The sequence below is a fragment of the Ascaphus truei genome, chromosome 1, assembly GCF_040206685.1.
Source record: "Ascaphus truei isolate aAscTru1 chromosome 1, aAscTru1.hap1, whole genome shotgun sequence".
Lineage (NCBI taxonomy): Eukaryota > Metazoa > Chordata > Amphibia > Anura > Ascaphidae > Ascaphus > Ascaphus truei.
Genome location: NC_134483.1, coordinates 172,140,214 through 172,163,347, shown reverse-complemented (window position 1 = coordinate 172,163,347; position 23,134 = coordinate 172,140,214). Strand labels below are relative to the sequence as shown.

The window sequence follows — 23,134 nt, the reverse complement described above, 5'->3', positions numbered from 1 at the left end:
AGGTCATTCGGAAAGAGGTTCATGGTCCTAGCACAGAGCTGGATGTCTCTCACCAGGAGGTCAGTGGTCTCAGAACAGACTTGGACATCTTCCAGAATGAGGTTCACTCTCTCCACATAGAGCTTGATGTTTCACACCAGGAGATCAACTGCACAGAACTGGAAATCTCTAAAAATGAATTTTACACAGTGGAGCTGAAAATCTCTTAAAAAGATGTCCGCAGTCTTTGTATGATTCTGGAAGTCTCTGAGAAAGAGCTTCACAACATCATCCTAGAGCTAGAGCTTGCGTGTACTGACTGATCCGTGTGGTTGATTTGAAGTGCTGGTTGTTTAAAGTGTGTGCAGTTAGAACCAGAAGGAAAGGGAAGTACTGGGTAGACTAGCAGGGGTGGCTGTTTTTTGGGAGTGTGCAGTGGGTTAATTTATTTTTAAAGTGTGCTGTAATTTGAAGTCTGTAACTTTTTTTCCCTTTCACCTGGTGGGTGTCCCTATTTAAACAGAGGCTTCTAACGAATCTTGAGCTTGCGTGTACTGACTGATCCGTGTGGTTGATTTGAAGTGCTGGTTGTTTAAAGTGTGTGCAGTTAGAACCAGAAGCAGTTTGAACAAGGAAGCGGTTAAACAGGGTATAGTATATTGAAGTACAGTTTACTGTTAGTACTTCTAAACTTCATAGTTGCTAGAATGAGCAGGATTGAAAATGCCACTCAATTAACATCTTGCCATATGTGTGTGCACACGGAGCAGCAGTTCCAAGGAGCATACCGCTGTGAGCGGGTGGTTTCTTTAGAATCAGAGATGGCTGATCTGAAGAGGCAACTTGCAATATTGAGGGACATTGGCAATCTTGAAAGGGAATTAGAGCTCACTGAGCAGGCCCTTGCTTCGACTAGTGGTGCAGATGGTGGCACTGTTAGTGAGGAGCAGGTAGGTAGCTGGGTGACAGTTAGAAGGGGAAGCAGGGGAAATAGGGAGAGGCAGGTTGTTTCTGAGCTGACACATCCCAATAGATTTGCCGTGTTGATTGAAAATATTGGGAATGTCGGGGCAGAAATGGCAAGGCTGGGGGAGACTAATTCCTCTAGCAGCCAGGGAAATAGTTCCTCCAGCACAGTGGGGACTCAGGATGCTCAGATACAAAGAAAGATTGTGGTGGTAGGGGACTCCATTATTAGGAAGGTAGATAGGGCAATCTGTTGCCATGACCACATGAACCGAACAGTTTGTTGTCTCCCGGGTGCTCGGGTTCGGCACAATGCGGATCGGGTAGACAGATTGTTGGGGGGTGCTGGGATTGACCCGGCGGTCTTGGTACACGTTGGCACCAATGACAAAGTTAGAGAAAGATGGAGGGTCCTAAAAAATGATTACAGGGTCTAGGCCAAAAGCTTAAGGCAAGGATGTCCAAGGTAGTATTTTCTGAAATACTACCAGTGCCATGCGCTACCGCAGGGAGACAGTCAGAGATCAGGGAGGTTAATGCATGGCTAAGAAAGTTGTTCAGGAAGGAGGGGTTTGGGTTTTTAGAGCACTGGGACTCCTTTTCTGAGAGGTGCATCTATATTCTAGGGACGGATGGCACCTCAATGAAGAGGGATCTTCTGTGCTAGGGGGAGAATGCTAAAAAGGTTGGAGGAGATTTTAAACTAGGATGGAGGGGGGAGGGAATGAAACAGATAATGAACTAAATGGAATAGAGTAGGATACAAGGTGGTATGGAGGAAGAATGGGGGCAAGTGCGAGTTTGACAAGCAGTGAGACACCCACAGTAAATACAGATAATACTAGAAAACTTCTAAAGACTAAACCAAGTGAGAGCAGAAAGGAAGGAGCATATAAGATAATAGTACAGGCTGAAAAAAAAATTAAATGCATGCTTGCTAATGCAAGAAGCCTGACAGATAAAATGTGGGAGCTTGAATTAATAGCTGCAAGGGAGCAGTATGATATCATAGGCATTACTGAAACATGGTGGGATGAAACTCATGACTGGACAGTTCATTTAGAGGGTTATTCCCTTTTTCGGAAGGATCGAACAAATAGAAGGAGGTGGAGTATGTTTATATGTTAAACCGGATCTAAAACGTATTATAAGGGATGATGTTTATGAAGGGAATGATGAAAATGTAGAGACTTTGTGGATAGAAATTAGCAGTGGAGGTAAAAGTATTAAGAAAATGTTTGTGGGAATATGCTATAAACCACCAAATATCTGTGAGATTGAGGAAGCTAAAATACTTTTGCAAATGGAAAATGCATCAAAACTGGGTCATGTTTGCATAATGGGGATTTTAATTATCCAGACATAGACTGGGGCAATGAGATTAGCATTACAACAAAAGGAAACAGGATTTTGGGGGTGCTTAAAGACAATTATATGACCCAAATTATTAAGGAACCAACAATGAGAGGGGCCATACTGGATTTGGTGATATCAAACAATGTAGAAGTAATAACAAATATTCAAGTCCTGGAACATTTGGGTAACAGTGATCATAGCATGGTCTCATTTGAAATAAATGATCAAAAAATAGATTTCTTGGGTTCAACAAAGACCTTAAACTTTAGAAAGGCAGATTTTAATAAACTGAGGTCTAATCTAGTAGTAATACAATGGGATGATGTATTTGCAGGGAAAAATGTTGAAGATAAATGGGCAGTCTTTAAAACATTGTTAGAAAAGCACACTTATCAGTGTATACCCTTGGGTAATAAGTATAAAAGAAATAAGTCAAAACCAATGTGGCTAAATAAACAGGTAGGGGAGGAAATGGACAAGAAGAGGAAGGCGTTTAGATTCTTTAAGTCAGAAGGGACGGAAACATCGTATCAGAATTATAAGGAATGTAACAAAAATTTCAAAAGGGCAATTAAATTAGCAAAAATGGATAATGAAAAAAGGATTGCAATAGAAAGTAAGGTCAACCCTAAAAAGTTCTTTAAGTACCTTAATAACAAAAAAATGAGAAAAGAAAATATAGGACCCTTTCAGTGTGAGATGGGTAGGCAGATTATTATTGGAGATAAGGAAAACGCTGAGGTATTAAACAAATTCTTTGCCTCTGTGTTTACAAGGGACGAATCAAGTTCAATAGTAGTGCCGCAGGAGGAAGCCACAACCTCCATATTAATGAACAATTGGTTAACTGAGGAAGAAGTTCATAAGCCACTTGAAAAAATTAAAGTAAATAAGGCACCTGGCCCCGATGGCATACATCCAAGAGTTCTCAGAGAGTTAAATTCAGTAATAGCCAAACCATTATATTTAATATTCAAGGACTCCATTTCCACAGGCTCAGTACCACAAGATTGGCGTAAAGCAGATGTGGTGCCTTTATTTAAAAAGGGAGCTAGATCACAACCGGGAAATTACAGACTTGAAGGTTTGATACGGGATAATATTCAGGAATACCTAATGGAAAACAAAATTATTAGTAATAGTCAGCATGGATTTATGAAGGATAGATCTTGCCAAACTAATCTTATTTGTTTCTTTGAGGAGGTAAGTAGGAATTTAGACCAGGGTAATGCAGTTGATGTGGTCTACTTAGATTTTGCAAAGGCTTTTGATACGGTTTCACACAAGAGGTTGGTGTACAAAATAATGAAAATTGGACTCAGTAATAATATATGCACCTGGATTGAAAACTGGTTAAAGGACAGACAACAGAGGGTTGTCATAAATGGAACTTTTTCAGGTTGGGCTAAAGTCGTGAGGGGAGTACCTCAGGGATTTGTACTGGGACCCCTGCTTTTTAACTTGTTTATTAATGACCTTGAGGTTGGGATCGAGAGCAAAGTCTCCATCTTTGCTGATGATACTAAATTGTGTAAGGTAATAGAATCAGAGCAGGATGTAATTTCTCTTCAGAAGGACTTGGAGAGACTGGAAACGTGGTATTGGCAAATGGCAAATGAGGTTTAATACAGATAAATGTAAGGTTATGCATTTGGGATGCAAGAATAAAAAGGCGACTTACAAATTAAATGGAGATATATTGGGGGAATCCTTGATGGAGAAGGATTTAGGAGTGCTTGTAGACTGCAGGCTTAGCGATAGTGCCCAATGTCATGCAGTAGCTGCAAAGGCAAACAAGATCTCATCTTGCACCAAACGGGCAATGGATGGAAGGGAAGTAAACATAATTAGGCCCCTTTACAAAGCATTAGTAAGACCACACCTTGAATATGGAGTACAATTTTGGGCACCAATCCTAAGAAAAGACATTATAGAACTAAAGAGAGTGCAGAGAAGAGCCACCAAATTAATAAAGGGGATGGACAATTTAACTTATGAGGAGAGGCTAGCTAAATTAGATTTATTTACATTAGAAAAGAGACGTCTAAGAGGGGATATGATAACTATATACAAATATATTCGGGGACAATACAAGGAGCTTTCAAAATAACTATTCATCCCACGGGCAGTAATAAGGACTCGGGGCCATCGCTTGAGGTTGGAGGAAAGGAAATTTCACCAGCAACAAAGGAAAGGGTTCTTTACAGTAAGGGCAGTTAAAATGTGGAATTCATTACCCATGGAGACTGTGATGGCAGATACAATAGATTTGTTCAAAAAAAGGTTGGACATCTTTTTAGATGGGAAAGGTATACAGGGATACAGTATACCAAATAAGTATACATGGGAAGGATGTTGATCCAGGGATTAATCCGATTGCCAATTCTTGGAGTCTGGAAGGAATTAATTACGAGTGAACTCTAATCCAAGGTAGATTGGAGAGAGAAAGGTACCTGCGAACACACTCTGCGACGCTCGTCATACAGGCTGCTTACCGAGAAATGATAACTCGACAGCTTTATCACCAAAATAAAGCTGCATGCCTTATCCAGTCAATGTGGAGAATGCAACTACAAAAAAAGAAGTATGAACATTTGAAGCAATCGGTAATTGTGATCCAGTCAATTGTTAAGAAGTGGCTGCAGCGAAGATGCTGCAGGAAAATGAAGGAAGCTGCTTATTGGATTATGTTCAGAGATAGGTATTACGTCCCAACCAAGCAAGCTGTGCGTTACTATAAGCGTATCCACAATACTGTCTCAGTGCTACAACCGCTGTTCATAAAACCTAGGGGAAAAAAAACAAATTCGGGAGAATCCAAATTCAGTCCTGTTACTGTACCCACGTGGCCCAAACCAGTTTCCTCACGATAATAAAAGCCACTATAAAGATTTAGAGGCCTTAAGCGTTCATAAGAAAAAATCACTGGGCCATCTAAATCGCCTTTTTGGAGCGTTGCTATCACGGTATTCAGAAAGCCTTGGATATCTGTGATAGCAAAATTCCCAAAACGAGCGAGTAGCTGGCAACGTGATGATCGCCTCTCTGAAAAGGCCAAAACCAGCAATTTCTTTCAGCTGCAGAGAGATCTGCTCAGAGTGAGCCGCCTCTCCCTGCGCAAATCTTGCCCAAAATTAATGTTTTTTAATAAAAATTTTATTAGTAGTGGTGTATGTGAGCAGTGGTTCTCTGAAGGAGAACAGCATTGATTTCAGGTCCGGGGACCCACTGCTTCCCGAGATATAGGCCCCGTTATGGGGTGCCGGTATCTCCGATACATTTTATTCCACGGTCACGTGACACGGGCCATTTAAATGCATAGGAGATACCGGCACCCCATAATGGGGCCTGTATCTCGGGAAGAAGGGGGTCAAGGAACTCAAATCAACAAGGTTCTGCTACGGAGACCCCCTGCTCACGTACACTAGTAATACAATTTTAATTAAAACAGCTGCTACCCACAATAAACATTAAAAACACAACACTAATACCCACCTCCTCTACCCTCACATGATTGATACCAGAGGCTACGGGTGTCCGGGGTTCCTCTGGTGGCCCCGCGGGTGTCTGTGGGCCCTCGGGTGGTCCCTGCGGGTGTCTGTGAGCTTTGGGTGGTCCCCCCGGGTGTCTGGGGTCTCAGGTCTGAGGGCCCACAGACACCTGTGGGGACCACCTGAGGACACCCGCGGCCTCTGGTATCAATCATGTGGGGATAGAGGAGGTGCGTATTAGTGTTTATTGTGAGTGAAGGGGGTATTTGGCCCTTGGTGGGTAGCAGGAGGGGTTAACCCCTTCATTGCCTTAGTGGTAAGCTGCTAAGGTAATGAATTTAGGCACTGCGTTGGCGGTTCACAGCTCACCGTGCAGGTACAATCAAACATGTCCAAACGCAATTAGAAAAAAGGTTGTTTATTCAGTGCATGTAGAAACAATTCTGCTCTTTGACAAAGTCCTATTGGTTGGACGAAACGCGTCAGAGTTACTCTGTGGCAGAATTGTTTCTACATGCACTGAAGAAACAAATTTTTTTCTCATTGCGTTTGGACACGTTTGATTATACCCCCATGGTGAGCTGTGAACTGCCAACGCAGTGCCTTCATTCTTATTTGAACATCCGGCAGGAGCATGCTCTACAGCGCACCTGATTCATCTCCCACTTACAGCGTTTGAGGATTGAACTCGACGAGTCAAGGTTGTGAGTACTCACGCTTTACGGGGTTGTGTGGCAGTGCTTGGGACGCCGGGATGCGTGAAGATTGTGGCGGAGATTAGCTGTTGTTTGCCGGTTATTTAGTTCCCTGTGGGAAACACGGCATTACTGTTTGCATGTCTCCTTACCACATTATAGCTGCGTCCCGATGCTGAGTCCTGTGTGCGCAGTCTCACTCCCCAGTTCATGTCTTTAAGATTTAGGGAACTTATCGGTAGCGCTGCTTTTATTTTTATTATTATTACATTGATTGTGGACGTTGTAGAATCTATCTGCACATACTTGGAGCATCAGTCCTTGGAGTTCATTCTCTGCTTGCTAAGGTAATGAATTTGCCTGTAAATGCATTTTTATTGCATGGGATTCATGCCGGGGGTCTCCGGTGCTGTTAATGCAAATTAATGGGTATCAGCTCCGGAGACTCCCAGCATCAATCCGAAGCAGAAAAAAAGAATTTTAAGTCCCGTCTTGCCGCTTCTCAGCAGGTTCTTACCAGCCTCATGCCACTTTTCCTGGCGTGAGGATCTTGGGAGAAACTTGACATTCTAGAGCCGCAATGGGCCTCGATAACCTAATCGTAGCTACTAGAATTGCATGAATTTCAGAACCTGCCGATAAGTGGCTTATCGCTGCTCTCTCTGCGATTTTTTTTGAAGGCTCTAAATATTGGCGATTCAGTTTTTTATCGCCCACTTATTGACGCTTACTGAATAGTAGTAGGCCTTTTGGCCAATAAGTGCTCGATAAGTGGCTTATGAAAGCTTATAGCATAGGCCCCTTAGTCTTTGCCTAGATTTAGAAAAGACTGTCGGTGATCACGTCCCTAAAGATGCAACCATAGTTGCCCACTTATGTTTGCAAGTGGGAAAAGGCACAAGACTACAGGCTTGAGAATGACAAAAAGACTAATATATTGGAATTTAAGGATCCTAAATCAGCTGCAAATTAACCCTCTACGGTTAAGGGGAGTCAAACTTTTTGTTGGCAAGCCCATGATGGATAAGAAAGCTGTAGACCGGGGTCTCCCGGTACGGAAGGAACTTCCAGATGGCGCTACTGCAGTAGGGATATCCCGCCAGACATCACGTAGGACTTCCCTACACATTGAAAAATTAATCAGCTTAGAAAAAGTAATACGTAAAGACAATGTCTACCGACTTTCAACAGATGCCACGGGGTCAACCAGAGTGGATAAAAACTCTGCCTAGGTTGAATCACCCACAATCATGGATATGGAACCCGATGCAGGTGATTACCCTAGTCTCTGTGAAAAAAAGTTCACCCGATGCCGAGAAAAACTTTTGGCCAAGCGGTTAAAAGAAAACATAGTAAAATGGAAAGAGGAGCTTCCTCCGCAGAGGTGAGGAAGCTAAACACATCAGGGAAAGGCTGTGCTTGGGAAAAGTCCTCCTCGAGAAACAAAAGCATGCTGAATTCAAGCACCTTGTGGAGAAGACACTGGTTATCTGCACCAGCCACAAGGACTGGGTCATGGGTGTACTCCTCAACCACGGCCACATATCGTGGCCACAAACTGATAGAAAGGAAGCATCCCTTGGTAATTAATCTCCTGAGTAGAGAAGTAGCCTCAAACGAGGAGAGTGGAGCACAGCTTGGGGACCAGCAACAGGAACCAGCACACCATAGGTTAAAAATCTAGTTTATTGGTCAAACAAGGAGAGACACCAAAAACGGGGACAACCACCCACTCTGACGCGTTTCGGGCTAGGCCCTTTGTCAAAGAGTAATTTTGTTTTGTTTTTGTAATATTGTTTGACCAATAAACTAGATTTTTAACCTATGGTGTGCTGGTTCCTGTTGCTGGTCCCCAAGCTGTGCTCCACTCTCCTCGTTTGAGGCTACTTCTCTACTGATCTTCAATCAAGTTGGATGCATGCCTACACAGACATCTTGCTGAATACCATCACTCTTCAATCAAGTGAGTGGATTATGATATGATCACTGTTACCTTACTGTGTCACCAATACCATTCAGTGACTTATTTGAGTGTGGTAGGAGAAAAGGGAACAATTTTCCTATGGTGATGCGTTCCCCCATTACCCTATAAATCCCACTTGAGGCCGCACAAGGCAGTCACATATTCAACTACTCTATACTTGGTTGATAAGGGACACTAATTTGTTTGGAACAGTTTTATCTGATCAATTTTACCAATGGAAAAAGAATATTGATGTCAGTGGTCTATGTGACTTGTTATAAAACAATATACCTGTGGAATATATCTGCTGCACCATAACTGGACCCAACGTCCTGGTTCCTATAATCTCCTGAGTACCAGATAATGGCCAGAGGTGAAAAAAATAAAGAAAACTGGTAGAAGTGAAGGTTACCTTGAGAAAATGCTTTAATCCCAGCGTTATTGGGGGTTCTCTCCCTCCACCCATTCTCATTCGAACCTCGGGCACATCTTGAGTGAGAGTAGAGTGATGGGCTTCCACTGTGGCTAGCCTGAATTATGGGGGTGGTATGTGACAGGGCATAATCTCCTGTCTAAAAGTACTTCAAATAGAAAGTCTGTATTTGGCTGATGAGTGCAGCAGGGAGCTGGTTAATTGCAGCTATAGACAATTAGCCAGTCGCCATCTGGCTTATCAGACAGTTAGAAAAGCCTCCTGTTTAAACTGCAGGGGATCTCTCTAGCACTGGAGGAGTATGTACTGCCAGAGAGAGATACCAGGAAACCAGATCCTTTTTTCCAAGATAGATCCTCTGGTCCAGGATGCAGCAGATAGATTCTGTACCTGCCAGAGGGATCACCTTCAGAACACCAAACCCTACCCTGGCCTGTGGGAAAGAGCAACCGATCACAGGTACGTCTTTAGACTTTGGGGGTCAGAGGTTTCTAAGAGGCCTTGCCTAACAGCCCTGCAGATAGGGACTGGGAATTGTGAGTAAGCCCTTATATAGGCATAGGCCTGTTTTGTTTATTTGTATGCTGTCTTAAAGCTGTACTGTTTTGAAGTTACAGGCTAAATAAAAAACAATGTTTATTTTCACGAATCTATGTCTCCTTGGTCATACCTCCGCACTTGACTCCTACAGAAAGGTTGAAAAGAATAGTAGGAATGTGCAAGAAAAGCTGATATCTGAATGGTATAACTCTAGAAAACATAAGTTCCAAGTGGTGTGTATGGGGTTTGGTCTAGAGCTGGGCTAGAGATGTGGTAGTGATTAGAGAAAGCTCTGAGTAAGTTAAGTAAAGTCAGAGAGGGTTCAAATACAAGAGAGTACAATGTTTAAGAATTGCTCATCATAAGTAGTAGGACTTAATCAGGCCTGGAAGATCAAAAGTGTGGAAGATACACGCAGTGTGGAAAATAAGGCTTATCAGTGGGGATGTTAAAGTCTCCAAAGATGACAGGTAGTTAAAAGAAGACAGGAATATCTGGAACCTGCCAGAGCAGTTGAGTTTAACCCTATGGGGTGACAGATGACAGCCACTTGTAGATATTATAAATATAAATAAGACAAGCAGGATGAATTTCAAATAATGAAAGGAGAAGGAATGTATGGATATATTATTTGGAATGTATATAGAGCAGAGAGCTGGATGCCGACTCATCTCCATGTCCACATATGACGGTGTAGAATGGGAGACAGTATAACTTGGTGGGAACTTCTTTGAAGGCTAGAAATTGGAGGGGACTAGAATAGAAGAGAACAAGGATTGTTGTAAGCTTTAGTAGACATGATGTGGATTCCACATAGATTTTTAGCTCTCCGGGGCAGGGGTTTCTTTTCCTATTGTCTGATATTGTTTGTTGCACTTTCTTCTACTATAATTCCCTATATTGTATTTTCTTTCTTGTAAAGCGCTAAGTACAGCTGTGGGGGCTATATAAATAAAGATATACATACATAGAGTAGCAAAAAAGATTCAGGGGAGTTGTGTATTGTTGATAAATTGAGAGTGATTAGGCGTGAATGGGACTGGGAGGTACATAAGGAACAGAGTGCAATAGATACATGAAGAGATGTAAAGTTAGGAATAAGGTTAAAATTTGGGGAATGCGTTTTTGTTGAGTTTCAAGTAACTGGGGAGAAGAGCGAGAAGAAGGTAAAGGCCAAGCAGATGGAAGTGCAGAAGGTGATATGTGGTTGTCAGGGAATCCCTGCCTGGAATAGAAGAAGTTATAACACATGTATATAATGTCCACCCATCTTAAAATAAGTGTCAAGCTACAGAACCAACTGAGAAATATGATTTTGAATTACATTGGAAGTATTTGGAAGCATAGTAATTACGTAATTAATTAAGTATTTGGAAGTACAGCAATTACTTAATTAATAATGTTATATTCATGAGTGTTCCATAGTCTCCCTCTTGCTTCTCTTGATTGAAGATCAGAACATTTATCTAATCAATGTAGCTAGCTAATTTATGACATCCTGGAATTGTTGGAACTGTTGGTTTATTTTTTTGTTGTTGTTACCATTCTTAGGTATTTATGTCAGAGCCTGGAAAGTTCAGTCAAAAGGTAAAGGTGTGGATTAATGAGTACTGGAATGTAACAGATTCCATAGCTATCATCCTATTTGTGACTGGCTTTGGCCTTCGATGGGCAGACCCACCACTCCAAACAGTGGGTCGGATAATCTATTGCCTGGACATTATATTTTGGTATACACGTCTGCTGGACTTTTTTGCCGTAAACCAGCAAGCAGGCCCCTATATTACCATGATTGGAAAGATGGTAAGTACAAAGTTTCAGGGCTATGCTATTAAATAATAATTTATCCATAATATTAGATTTAAAAGTTTATCTATTCTTCAGAATAGCAGTGGTGGGTGGTGGGTGGTAGGGGGAAGAGAGGTTATGGACTAGAGACCTATGTGATGCGTATATGGCAGGAAAAGGGTTCTTGAGTTTTAGTCAAAAGAAGAAATACATTGTATTAACTGCTTAATAATATTAATGTCTTTTTTCCCCTTTATATCAGACATCGAACATGTTCTGTATTGTAATTATAATGGCAATAGTTTTGCTGGGATTTGGGGTGGCACGAAAGGCAATTCTTTCTCCAAACGAATCTCCCTCTTGGACTCTAGCTCGTGATATTGTATTTCAACCATATTGGATGATGTTTGGTGAGGTTTATGCTTCAGAAATAGATGGTAAGTAACAATATTGCTCACTAGTGCCTTGGATTTAAAAAAAAAGGATATTTCATATTTATATATATTTTTTTAGATTTTCCCAAATTACTGTTTTTCTTAAGTTCCCTGTATATTCTTAATGGTTTTAATATTATATTCATTTTTTTCTTTAATATTAAAAAAAAAAAAAACATCATGTTTGATGAAATAATATGTCCTGATTACTGCCCAATGTTCAGATGACATCACAGCATACAGTAGTTTTGTTGCAATGCTCACAAGGATCAGTTATGATAAAACATTACCAATTCTCAATGTTGGTTATAAATGGTAATTTATAGATTTTTTCTTCTTCCCCAAAAACTGGGGGATGGTTTTTAGAGCAGCAATTCAAGCTTCTCAACTCACAAATAAATATTGTTTTTGCTACCTTTTGAAACTGGTAAGTCCATCATTTTCTTGTTTTAGTGCCACTTTCCGGTCCCTGATTTAAGCAGCGCAGCATGTCTTTCATCTTTTCTCAGTCTGATTTGGTCTTCGTCATTCTAATGTACCATATTTCTTATCCACTCTGAAAGAATCTGAGCACGCTAATGCTTGACATGTGTCATTTTCATTTCTTGAAATTAAATGTTTATAGTATTATTATATTTCAAGCTTGCGAAGAAGATCCAGATTGTCCTCCTGGTTCATTCATCACCCCATTCCTTCAAGCAGTCTACCTCTTTATTCAGTACATCATCATGGTCAACCTGCTGATTGCTTTTTTTAAGTAGGTACCAACTATATGTTATTGCAGACACTGCAATAAAATGCAGTAGAAAAAAAAATGATTTATTAAATTTTACAGACATCTTAAAGGTCCACTGTGTTTGGAGGTTAGAACTAGTGTACCACTGAAATGAAAAGGGTGCTGATAACACATATAACTGACACTCTCTCTATATTTTTAACCTCAAACAGCTCTTTGTTTTTAGACTAAATCAATTTGAAGCTATAGTCATGTCTGCTTAGTTGGAGTAAACTAATTGTTTACTTCCAAGTGAATCATCACAGCCATCTTTATGGCAGACATGACTGTTCAGACTCCCGAAAAACAAATGTCAAAGCTATGCTCTTTCCTTCAAACATGTATTTCCCAAATCACATAGTAAAGATTCAGTTCCACTGAGAAATAAACACATGTAGGAATTGCAATAAAGTGAAAGTGAAGGTAAAAGCATCACTAGCATTTGTAACATTTTTAAAAATAATTTAGGCATTACCAGGCACTGTAACCCAGGCTGGGCTAAAACGCTGTGTAATGCGGCAGGCATACGTTTGTAGGGGTCTATGTTAAATTGGATAAGATGTAAAGAGTGACACAGTGCTCATTTGCATGTCATTACCCAGAATCCCTGACTGCAACACTGTATGTATGCTAAGCGATAATGGGGAAGACAGGGTTGCAGACCCATCTGAGACATGCAAATGCACCACAAGTGGTATTTTTATTTACTTAATTTAGGCACAAAGAGTAACTTTAAAACTAAAAATTACATCAATGTCACAGGTATCTCAATAGGACACGGGGATTTCCCCCGATAAAGTAATTATACACTTAAATGTTTTCTTTTGTTTTCTCTGCAGCAATGTGTATTTAGCAATGAAATCCATATCACACAAGCTTTGGAAATATAATCGCTACCGATACATCATGACTTACCATGAGAAGCCATGGTTACCACCGCCTTTAATCTTTCTGTGCCATATCTGTCTACTTATTAACCGCATTTGTCACTATCGGTCTCAGAGTGAGTTTGACCAGGATGAAGGCGATATTGGATTGAGTGAGTGAACTAATTAAATTATTTAAAATGATTATTATTATGTTTCATTGTAAGACCATTGACTTCCAAGTTACTACTCTCTGGTTGGTGATAAAAGGGAGGTTTCTACGGTGTATCCAGTTGGCATTGGTCAAAGTAGCATTGGGCATTGGTGTTTCAAAATATATCACTATCTACAACAAATGCACACTTGCAGAAGCATAATGCAGGTCTGACAGTGACTGGTGTATCATCGGTTTTCTGCAACAATCCTACGTTCATAATTTGTCTAAAAATGACAGTTTAATGGAAATTTACACTTTGAAACAAAAATAAAATAAAACCTAATTGCACTTTATATTGTAAATAAAACACTTTTTATGCTCTAGCTCAATTACAACAGCAGTTTCTGAAAGCCAGGGTCATATTTAAGATGATTTAGCCCATATAGTGTCAACTCAGCCCTCTTTTCCAAGCACAACAAGTCTGTTTATTTTCTTTACTTTATTTGTGTAAAGCAGGTGAAAACAGGAACTTGTGTAGAGATGTAGATGTTGGGATAATGTCTCTCTGTGTATGCTTGGTAGTTAAAGGCAGGTGAAAAAGATAATCCTACCGGTACAGGAGTTACAGCAAGGTGCTCACTCATCCAGAGGTAATGGTGGAAAGGAAGTGAGGGGCAAGGGTCACACTAAAGGTTGAGTGAGACTGCACTACTGTCAGCAAAAAGACAGGGGAGAAAATGGGAAAGTCCATTAACTGGAGGACTGGAGATATTGCCAGAGCAACCGGGGTGTGACAGCTTGGAAGGAAAAAGGCTACTTAATGTATCCATTCCATCTGCACTGGGAGTAAACTGCAAAGAAAGTAAATCCACGTACAGCTAGCAGGCAGAACTGCCAAGGGAAGGGGGGCTGAAACAGAAAAGGGAGACAGGGGTATTTCTGTTCCATGACAAGCAGTTTGCGGCAATTTTTGTTCCTGATGTTTTACTCACTTATCTAAACTAATAGGTCTCCTAGAGCAGGCCCATCCCAATCCTACAACCAGGAATTCCCAGGTTCATAAGATATAGAGCTCTCCTTTCTCAAACACTTTTGGTAAATACAATTTGCCATCATTTTTGGGGGCAAGCTAATGAGTAAGGGAACTTGGCTATAAAATATTACATTGAGCATTATCTGCCTGTTGTAGATCATTCTATCATCTGTCCATTTGTATTTCTAACAAATGAAGGGAGCATGCAGAGTTAGCTGTGAGGTTTCTGAAATGAGGGCCCATGATGGGAAACCCTAAGGTACCAATGTACTGATGGTTTGTCCCCCAGTGCAGAAAACTATAAAAAATAATTCTGGGGGTTGCTGCATTTGGCTGCGGCCATGCTAGTGCTGACGGCTCTCATGCATGAGCGCCGGGTGTCCTGCCTATTTCGCAAGCGCATGCAGGGGGGCATTGCGTGTAATTTGAGCGCGGTTCAAAGTCTCTTTTTTTTGTGTACGTCTCTTTTTTTTGTTTACGCATGCGCCAAGCGTGGGTGAGCATCCGTGCCCGCGCACGAGCGCACACCGCGCGAGCAGGGACGGGACAATTTCACTTGCCGAAACTAACCTCAGCAAGCACCGCGCGGTCAGCACGCTCAGCGCTAGCGTGGACGCAGCCTTATATGAGATAACAATATAAAAAACTCCTACTCCCCACGATAGGGCTTAGTAACAGGGGATGTTTACTAGGGAATTCCCCATTTCCCCCTCCTGATCTAGTCCTACCACTGTTATTCCTACCAATTATGGTATAGAACAGTTGTTCTACAGGGACTAATTTAGTTAAACACCAGAGGATAGCCCCATATTCGCACTTCAGTGGTTATCTCATAGAGCTCCCATGGTCGACTTGGGGTCGACACTTCTGCCCTTCCTATATCCCATGAGGAGCAGCTAATTTTTTCCAGGCAGCTAGATTGTATTGTATTGTATTGTAGGTCTATTTATATAGCGCCAATAGTGTACTCAGTGCTTCACAAAGAATACAGTACAGGGAATTATAATAATACAATAAGTGCAGCAAAATCAGACAATAGGAAAGGAAATCCCTGCCCCGAAGAGTTTACAATCTAAGAGTTTGATGGGGAACTTACAGAGACAGCAGGTGAGGGAAGAAGTGCTGTAGATAGCAGTGCTTGGTCACAATGGTTGGTAGGAGTGGCTGAGTGTGGGACAGTAACCATGAGTGCAGACTATTGGGATGCTTGATTTGTGGGGCAAGTCTTAAGGTTAGTCAAATAACTTAAGGGTTAACACACTTTACAGGGGAAGAGATGGCAGGGAAGCCTGGGTGAAATCAGATGTGTATGTCTTGGTTCAGGCTTAGGGGAGATCCCCGGCAGCAGGAAGGAGTAGATAGAGGGTGTGAATAGAGGATTTGTGGGGGTGCTTTTTATTGAGTGGTAAAGAAGTTGTTGAGAGAGAGGTGTATAAATAATGGTGCAGTGGGGAGTGGGGAAGTTGGAGAGAACAGAGACATTCACAAAGGAGTGAGGCAACAGTAAACAGAAAAAGCAATAGGGAGGGCATAGTGAGATACAGGAGGAGAGATTCCCAGGTACTGGAGGATAGAAAGAGTACAAAGAATCACAGCTTTTTTAATGTTAAGTTCTCACAGTTGCAAAGTTGTTGTGCAGAGTCCCGATCTTCCTCCAATCTTCACCTCCAATTTAAACTCCAAAATTAACTCTACCACACACTTTAACTGGGACACTTAAGATGGGACACACAGCCAAAATAGTCTGTTTTAAATACTCTGATCACAGTATTGCAACAGTAGTGCCTATTCTGCTCAAGAAAACATACCCCAATAGTCAATTGTCTAGTTAACCCTTTCCTGTAGGGCTTAACTGCATGCAGCAATATACGTATGCTGTAGATGCACCTTTGCTTCTACTGGTGAGTTGCATTGCAGTGCAATCACTGACCTAACTCTACCAGACGGCCATGTATTTTATATGCACTGTTTGTTCATGATAGATTGTGTCCCCATGTATTTTACTCTATCGATTAGACCGATTAAATATTTTTTAACAATATATTCATCTACACACCCTCATTTGTCAATAGGGCATATACCTTTAGTGTGCAAGGTTACCTACCATGTTTGTACCTATACTCTAAACTCTGGTAATCTACCAGTTCACTGTTCCATTGCTACTTATGTATGTTTATGATAGACTAGCGAGTCCACATTATTGGGGGCTTCAGCTTTGCCTACTCTCCCTCTATAGAATGACCCTCTGGCTTAGAACCTCTTTTCTGTCCTGTGTATACTTCCCCTAGTACACCCATAAGTCTATCCCCAGAGGTTGCGGGTCCCGTTTCCTATATTCCAAGATTTTTACAGGGTTGCTTGGTTGTTTTAAAGATGGAGCAGCAGTGCCATCATGTGGCTAACTATCATAGTTACTGCAATTAAAAAAATGTATTGTTGAGCAACTTGAGCTGTGGCAGGAGAGAATTTTTCGTGAACACGATTTAATATGCTGTGGAGCTATTTTCCCTTTGTTTGGGAAGATTTAAACTCCATTAATTTGAAGACAACTTCACAGCATATTGAATAGGGATCATTGTGAGCATTTGTCTATAGTTCACTTGGATCAAACCACTATTACATAAAAATGTTCCCAACACATAAACACTTCTTCTGTGAACAATCTGTTTCCTTCTTGGTATATAATGATTGATTATTAACTCCTTTTAGTTTTTTGCTCAGTGTTGGTTCTTTGTTATCACAGAAAAATATCCCAAATTTGCCACTAACGTGTCTTTTTACGTTCTTAATTAAGTTATGGAATATGTAAGAAGATAGATCTAGAGAGAATGTAAAAAGAGGAGTAACAGGAAGGAAGAGACTGGGGGAAATAAAGCAGGTTATCCAATCAACTCTGTGTAAAGGGGCTGCTCAGAGCAGTAGGCAGGTAGAAAATTGCGACAACTACTCACCTTTGTGTCAGCCCCAGCTAGCTGCTTTATTTCACCGAAACTTGGATGCTGTAATCCTCAATTTGGGCTCTTATAAATTGTAGACACTTTATCAAAGTATCTGTATCCACCACAGCCTTAATCCTAATCATTTCTTTACTAGCCTCTTTTCCATAACTTTTATTTCCCCTTTTCTTGTTTGTTACCATATCTGACACTTCCATTCTACATTTCTTGTGCTTCTGTTTACTGAACACATTGGTGTTTCTCAATTTTTCCTTGTTAACCGTTATCTTTTCTATGATGACAAAAGAAGTATATGCCGGTATTTTTAAACATACTGTACAGTAACTTGTTTAGTGTGAAGCAATGCATTGCAGTTCTTTCTGCAACAGAATGGAATAATAATCCCCACAGTATTTGTTACAACATGTAAAATGTAAATCTTTGCACTTGTTTAGAACTCTACCTCAGTGATGATGAATTAAGGAAACTCCATGACTTTGAGGAGAAATGTGTAGAAACATATTTCCATGAGAAAAATGAAAGCATGCACTCCAGTGACAGTGAAAGGATCCGAGTAACAACTCAGAGGTATTATCCTTGGCTTTTTTTTAGCGATTATACAAAACGGCAGAAGATAGTAATAAAAAAAGGTTTCTTACTATATATCCTCTTCTTTTGTACTTAGAGTTGAAGAGATGTTCATGCAGCTTAAGGAAGTGAACGAGAAGGTTTTTTACATCAAGGACTCTTTGATTTCTTTAGACAGTCAACTAGGTCATCTACAGGATCTTTCTGCCTTGACAGTGGACACCTTAAAAGTGATGTCAGCCGTGGATTCTTTGCAGGTGGAAGAAGCCCTGATGAATGACAAGAAGAATCTCTCTTATAAAAAACTACCCCATAGCTGGAGTAATGTCACAAATCCCCAGAATGATATAGAGCACAATTACTACAGCATGCCACCCTCACTTCTCAGGACATTGGCAAGGAGTCAGTGGCCTTCAGAGTGTAACAGTCCCCCTCAACAAACTTACACACATGTAGCAAACTGTCAAGCAGAACCTGAGACAGAAAGGGACACTGTTACTTTAGGAGTATCGTCCGAAAGCAAGTTAACTCCTCAATATGGACATTTTCTGATTGTTCCTTCATGTCCGGTGGGGTCATCTTGCTCTAATGAGCCTGGCTTTGAACTGTCAATTCCAAGTGCTCATAGTGAGCTCAAAGCAGTTTTAATGAAACCAAAGAATGAAAAAATAACATGTAGCATACAAGATGACCAGCGTTTCCATAATCGGATAGAAAAAGAGCAGGGCAATGGTCAGGAGACAATTCATAACAATTTAAAACCTCCAGTGACACATTCAGATGAAATCCAGAGTGGAGCAGTGAATGATCAGGTGTCTACAAGCCTTTACACTGAGACACCAGTTAATTGCCACATTAAGGAGCCTGAAGGAAGTTATGTGAACTGGGCATTTTCAGAAGATGAAATTGGTGTGTTCATTGGTGGGCCATGTCAGCAACCTTGCACACATCCCACCTATGATACAGACTGTAATTGTTTCAACACCAACCACCGGCGGGTCCAGCTCAATCGATCAAATTTATTTTCATATAACTCTGATAAATCAAGAAACAGCAGTGATAGCTCAGAATCCGGCTTGTACCTGCAACAGAGCACCTCATCTTGGATCAACCCATTCAACAAAGACTGGAATGTCCGGAAAGACAGTTTAACATCTCAGAAAGCTAAGAAAGAAGGAAAAACAAGTACTAGAAAAGGTAGTTATGCAATCTAAATATTAGCTAATAGAAATATACTGAATTATTATTTACAATTTTGGTCCAGCTAGAGTTGTACTAAGATAAAGATTGACAACATGTGTCGCAAGAAACGAAATATATTTCCATAGCATAAAGGAGGCATCACCCATTCTCCAATAATTATTACTATAAAGTACAAAGATAACTTTATGATAAACCGCTCACCAATTGGTTTATAATGAAAACAGCCGGTGCAAAGGAATGGTACTGGCAGAACAAGCAAACAAGAAGACACAAGAGGTCTCCCACAGATCCCTTTTAACACTGCACAACAAGGCTGATAATTGTATTCGGGGTATAATACTCCCTGATGTATGATCTAATAAGCTGTATGGGGTACAGAAAGTAACCGCTCCCAACACTGTGGGCGGATAGTTACCAATAAAAGCCTGGTATAGGCAAAACAATAAAGTTTTATTAGTTACACAAGACAACGACGCATACTCAAATAGCATAAAAACAGTTAAAACACAGGGTACAGGGTGACACCAGAGGGGAATGAAATAAACAATCCAATAATGGATGCATCAAATTAACCCTACTGGTGGTGACTGAAATCAGGACAGGGGGCAGGGTAGGAGGTAAATGCAAATAGCAGGGGGGACAATTGGTAGGATATAGTATAAATGTCTCTATATAGGCTATAAAACATCAACATATATGCCAGAGAAATATATATACCAAGGAGATATAAGTCCCCCTAGAAAGCCTCCTCCCTAGATAAATGACAGGGTGTGCATGTGGTATATAGTGGTAAACCGCAACAAACTCAGCGCACCGCAAATGGTATTCCAGCAATATAACTCCAGTTAGATATCTCACATGCAAGAGTAGCAGCTTGGGTTTACTCACAGTACTCAATGCATGAGATGGTAACCACTACATTGTCAGCTGTTGCAGCAAACAAACACCCTTTCTCCCCCCAGTATACCGGTACAGTCTCACCCGTGACCTCCGACGTCAACGCGATGACGTCACCCCGACATACGTTTTGCGCTTGGGGGCTGGCACTTTCTCAAGGTGGGAGGTGACATACTGAGTAGCGTTGTCACTCTATATGTGGGTAGTTTTATACTATATACTACCAATTGTCCCCCCTGCTATTTGCATTTACCTCCTACCCTGCCCCCTGTCCTGATTTCAGTCACCACCAGTAGGGTTAATTTGATGCATCCATTATTGGATTGTTTATTTCATTACCCTCTGTTGTCACCCTGTACCCTGTGTTTTAACTGTTTTTATGCTATTTGAGTATGCGTCGTTGTCTTGTGTAACTAATAAAACTTTATTGTTTTGCCTATACCAGGCTTTTATTGGTAACTATCTGCCCACAGAGTTGGGAGCGGTTACTTTCTGTACCCCATACAGCTTATTAGATCATACATCAGGGAGTATTATACCCCTAATACAATTATCAGCTTTGTTGTGCAGTGTTAAAAGGGATCTGTGGGAGACCTCTTGTGTCTTCTTGTTTGCTTGTTCTACTATAAAGTACACACAGGTACAGTAAACTAATTGAATCTAAAATATCTGAGAAATTCTGTTCACCTGTGAAATTTGTGCGGTGATTGCTCATTTGCATGTCATTACCCAGAATCCCTGGTTGCAATGGAATCATTGTATGCTGAGGGACTATGTGGAAATGCAAGTTTGTGAACCTGAGATGTGAATGTGCTCATTGGTGTTGTACAAAAAAAGTATTTCTATGTGTTTGTGATTTAGTAACTGCAATATAAGACACTGCACTGTTTTTGAAGACTCATGTAGATGTCATGCTTTCCAGTGACATGCATTACTTGCTTTTCCCAGTGGATAAAACATGCATTTCCTGCACTTGTTGTTACAGTATACTGTTGTCTATGACAGTTTCTCAGAATACCAATCATCGAACACTAACAAAAACATGACTCGTGTGCTATCTGAGGCCTGACAAGGTTAAAAATACAACTGGTTAATACAGCTCAACCCCCTTATAACGCTGTGCCTGGGTTTACAAAGAATCACATCGCGTTATAAGAGGATCGCATTATAATAATGTACAATTGTATGCATTGTACAATAAAGTATTTAAGATACCAATAATCGTGTTGTAAAGTATTCATAAATATGAAAATTGGGAGCCACGCTTGCATCGCGTTATAAGCGGATTCACGTTGTACCGGATCGCCTTATAACGGGGTTGATCTGTATTCTGATAAAAAAAAATCCATACCTGGCACTCTACCTTTAGTATAATAAAAGTATAAATTTGCAAATATTGTTGGAATTTCCAAAAATAAAAAATAAGAGCTGGTCCCTTGGTAGGTTTTAAAAAAACCGACTTAACAAAGTAGTCCTATATTTCTTACTCTAGGCTGAATTTACACACTTTTAAGGACACTTTCGTGCTATAATGTAAAAATGAGCACATGCTTATTTCATGCTTTAGTCATGTGTATGATATATAAATATGTTTTTACTTTAATCAAATCGTCAGAATATGATGGAAATAACTATTGTAAGAATTGCTCTTCCTTCTTTCTTTTTTTTTTTTGTCGACAGATTTTAGAAAACCTCCTGAGATCTGTCAGGTTGCTTGGGCACAAGAGAAACGAAGTAATACTTTCAGCAGTTCCCCAAAAGACAAGTCAAAACAGACACAGCTTCAAGTGCCAGTAGGAAAATGTTACCTTTTTCTCATTGTATTATTGTAGTGTTTTTATTAGACTAGAAACAGACCAATCTATTAACAGATCTTGTTTTTGTTTGGTAAGTAATAGGATAATTTAGGGGTTCACTGTTGTGGAAGCACTGTTTGCTAAGGCTGCGATTCTACAGCTGAACTGCAAGGCGCGTGCGCGCATCTGTGATGTCACAATAGTGATGTCGCTTAGCGACATGTGCACACGCACATTCTTCTGCGCACGCAGCTGCTGGCTAAAAGCTGTTTTTTGATTGGACGGCCACGTCATGTGACGCAGCAGTCGCAACCAGAAAACAAATTTTGAAAATGCTTCAACTGTCGCCCGCATTACAGTAGTAAGCGACGCGAAAGTCGTGGTTGGTATAAGTCTTTTGAGGGGATGAAATGTATTTGTTTTTGCGCTGCGCGGCACTGATACGTGACGCCGCGCGCATTTTTCTGTATATTCACGGCCCAAGCGATAATTGGGAAAGACAGGGTTGCAGACCTGTCTGAGACATGCAAATACACCACAAGTGGTATTTATATATGAAACACTGTTTATATGAAAACACATGTAGAAATATACATTTAGTATTCATAATATTGCTCTGCAGTGTTGTCCTATGATATTTCAGACTGCTGTGATTTTAGCAAGCTTTATATGATGACTGTCCACAAAATTCTCAACGATCAGCAGATTGTTAAAACACTGTGTACATGAAAAACAATGATGTATGAGAGAGATTAAGGACTTGATACAATCAATAGGTGATATGCCACCGTTGCAAATTTGCATCTTATTTGGCATGTTACTAGTGTAATAGTGCAAGATTTTTAGGGCAAGGTTTCCTTTCTCCAATATTTGTCTGGTGCAGTACCACACTTACAGGTATACAGGGCTTTGATAAGTGCATTATCAACAGTTTTGAGCACCTGAGGTGTGGCGAGATGGGATCCACGATGTGACTGATGGAGAAAATGTATTCTTACTATATCGGATTGAAGCCAGGTGTCTCTTGAGATGACACACATTAATACCAGCTCCAGAGACCCCCTGCTTCCATCCGATGTAATAAAAATACATTTACAGAATGCTTCATTACCTTAGTGCAGGGGTGCACAAAGTTTTCTCCCTGCGGCTCCCTGCCTGCTCTCCTCACCTGCGTGCTCCCCCCCCCCTGCTCGGCTCCAGCATCAAATGACATTGCGGGGTTATGTGACATCACGTTG

The 23,134-nt window shown here is 40.8% G+C and overlaps 1 protein-coding gene across 7 annotated transcripts in view; it reads left to right on the top strand.

Annotated features, from left to right (window-relative positions):
* TRPM6 (transient receptor potential cation channel subfamily M member 6) overlaps positions 1-23,134 on the top strand; it is a 227,257-nt gene that overhangs the window by 151,597 nt on the left and 52,526 nt on the right. For 5 of the 7 annotated variants that reach the window (XM_075598299.1, XM_075598313.1, XM_075598307.1 and 2 more), the window contains 7 exons: positions 10,975-11,226; positions 11,474-11,648; positions 12,288-12,402; positions 13,260-13,459; positions 17,868-18,000; positions 18,098-19,197; positions 21,781-21,893. In XM_075598299.1, coding sequence (XP_075454414.1) covers positions 10,975-11,226; positions 11,474-11,648; positions 12,288-12,402; positions 13,260-13,459; positions 17,868-18,000; positions 18,098-19,197; positions 21,781-21,893 — 2,088 coding nt within the window. Of the gene's footprint in view, positions 1-10,974; positions 11,227-11,473; positions 11,649-12,287; positions 12,403-13,259; positions 13,460-17,867; positions 18,001-18,097; positions 19,198-21,780; positions 21,894-23,134 lie in introns of those variants that run through there. The other 2 variants (XM_075598334.1, XM_075598325.1) reach the window with 2 other exon arrangements.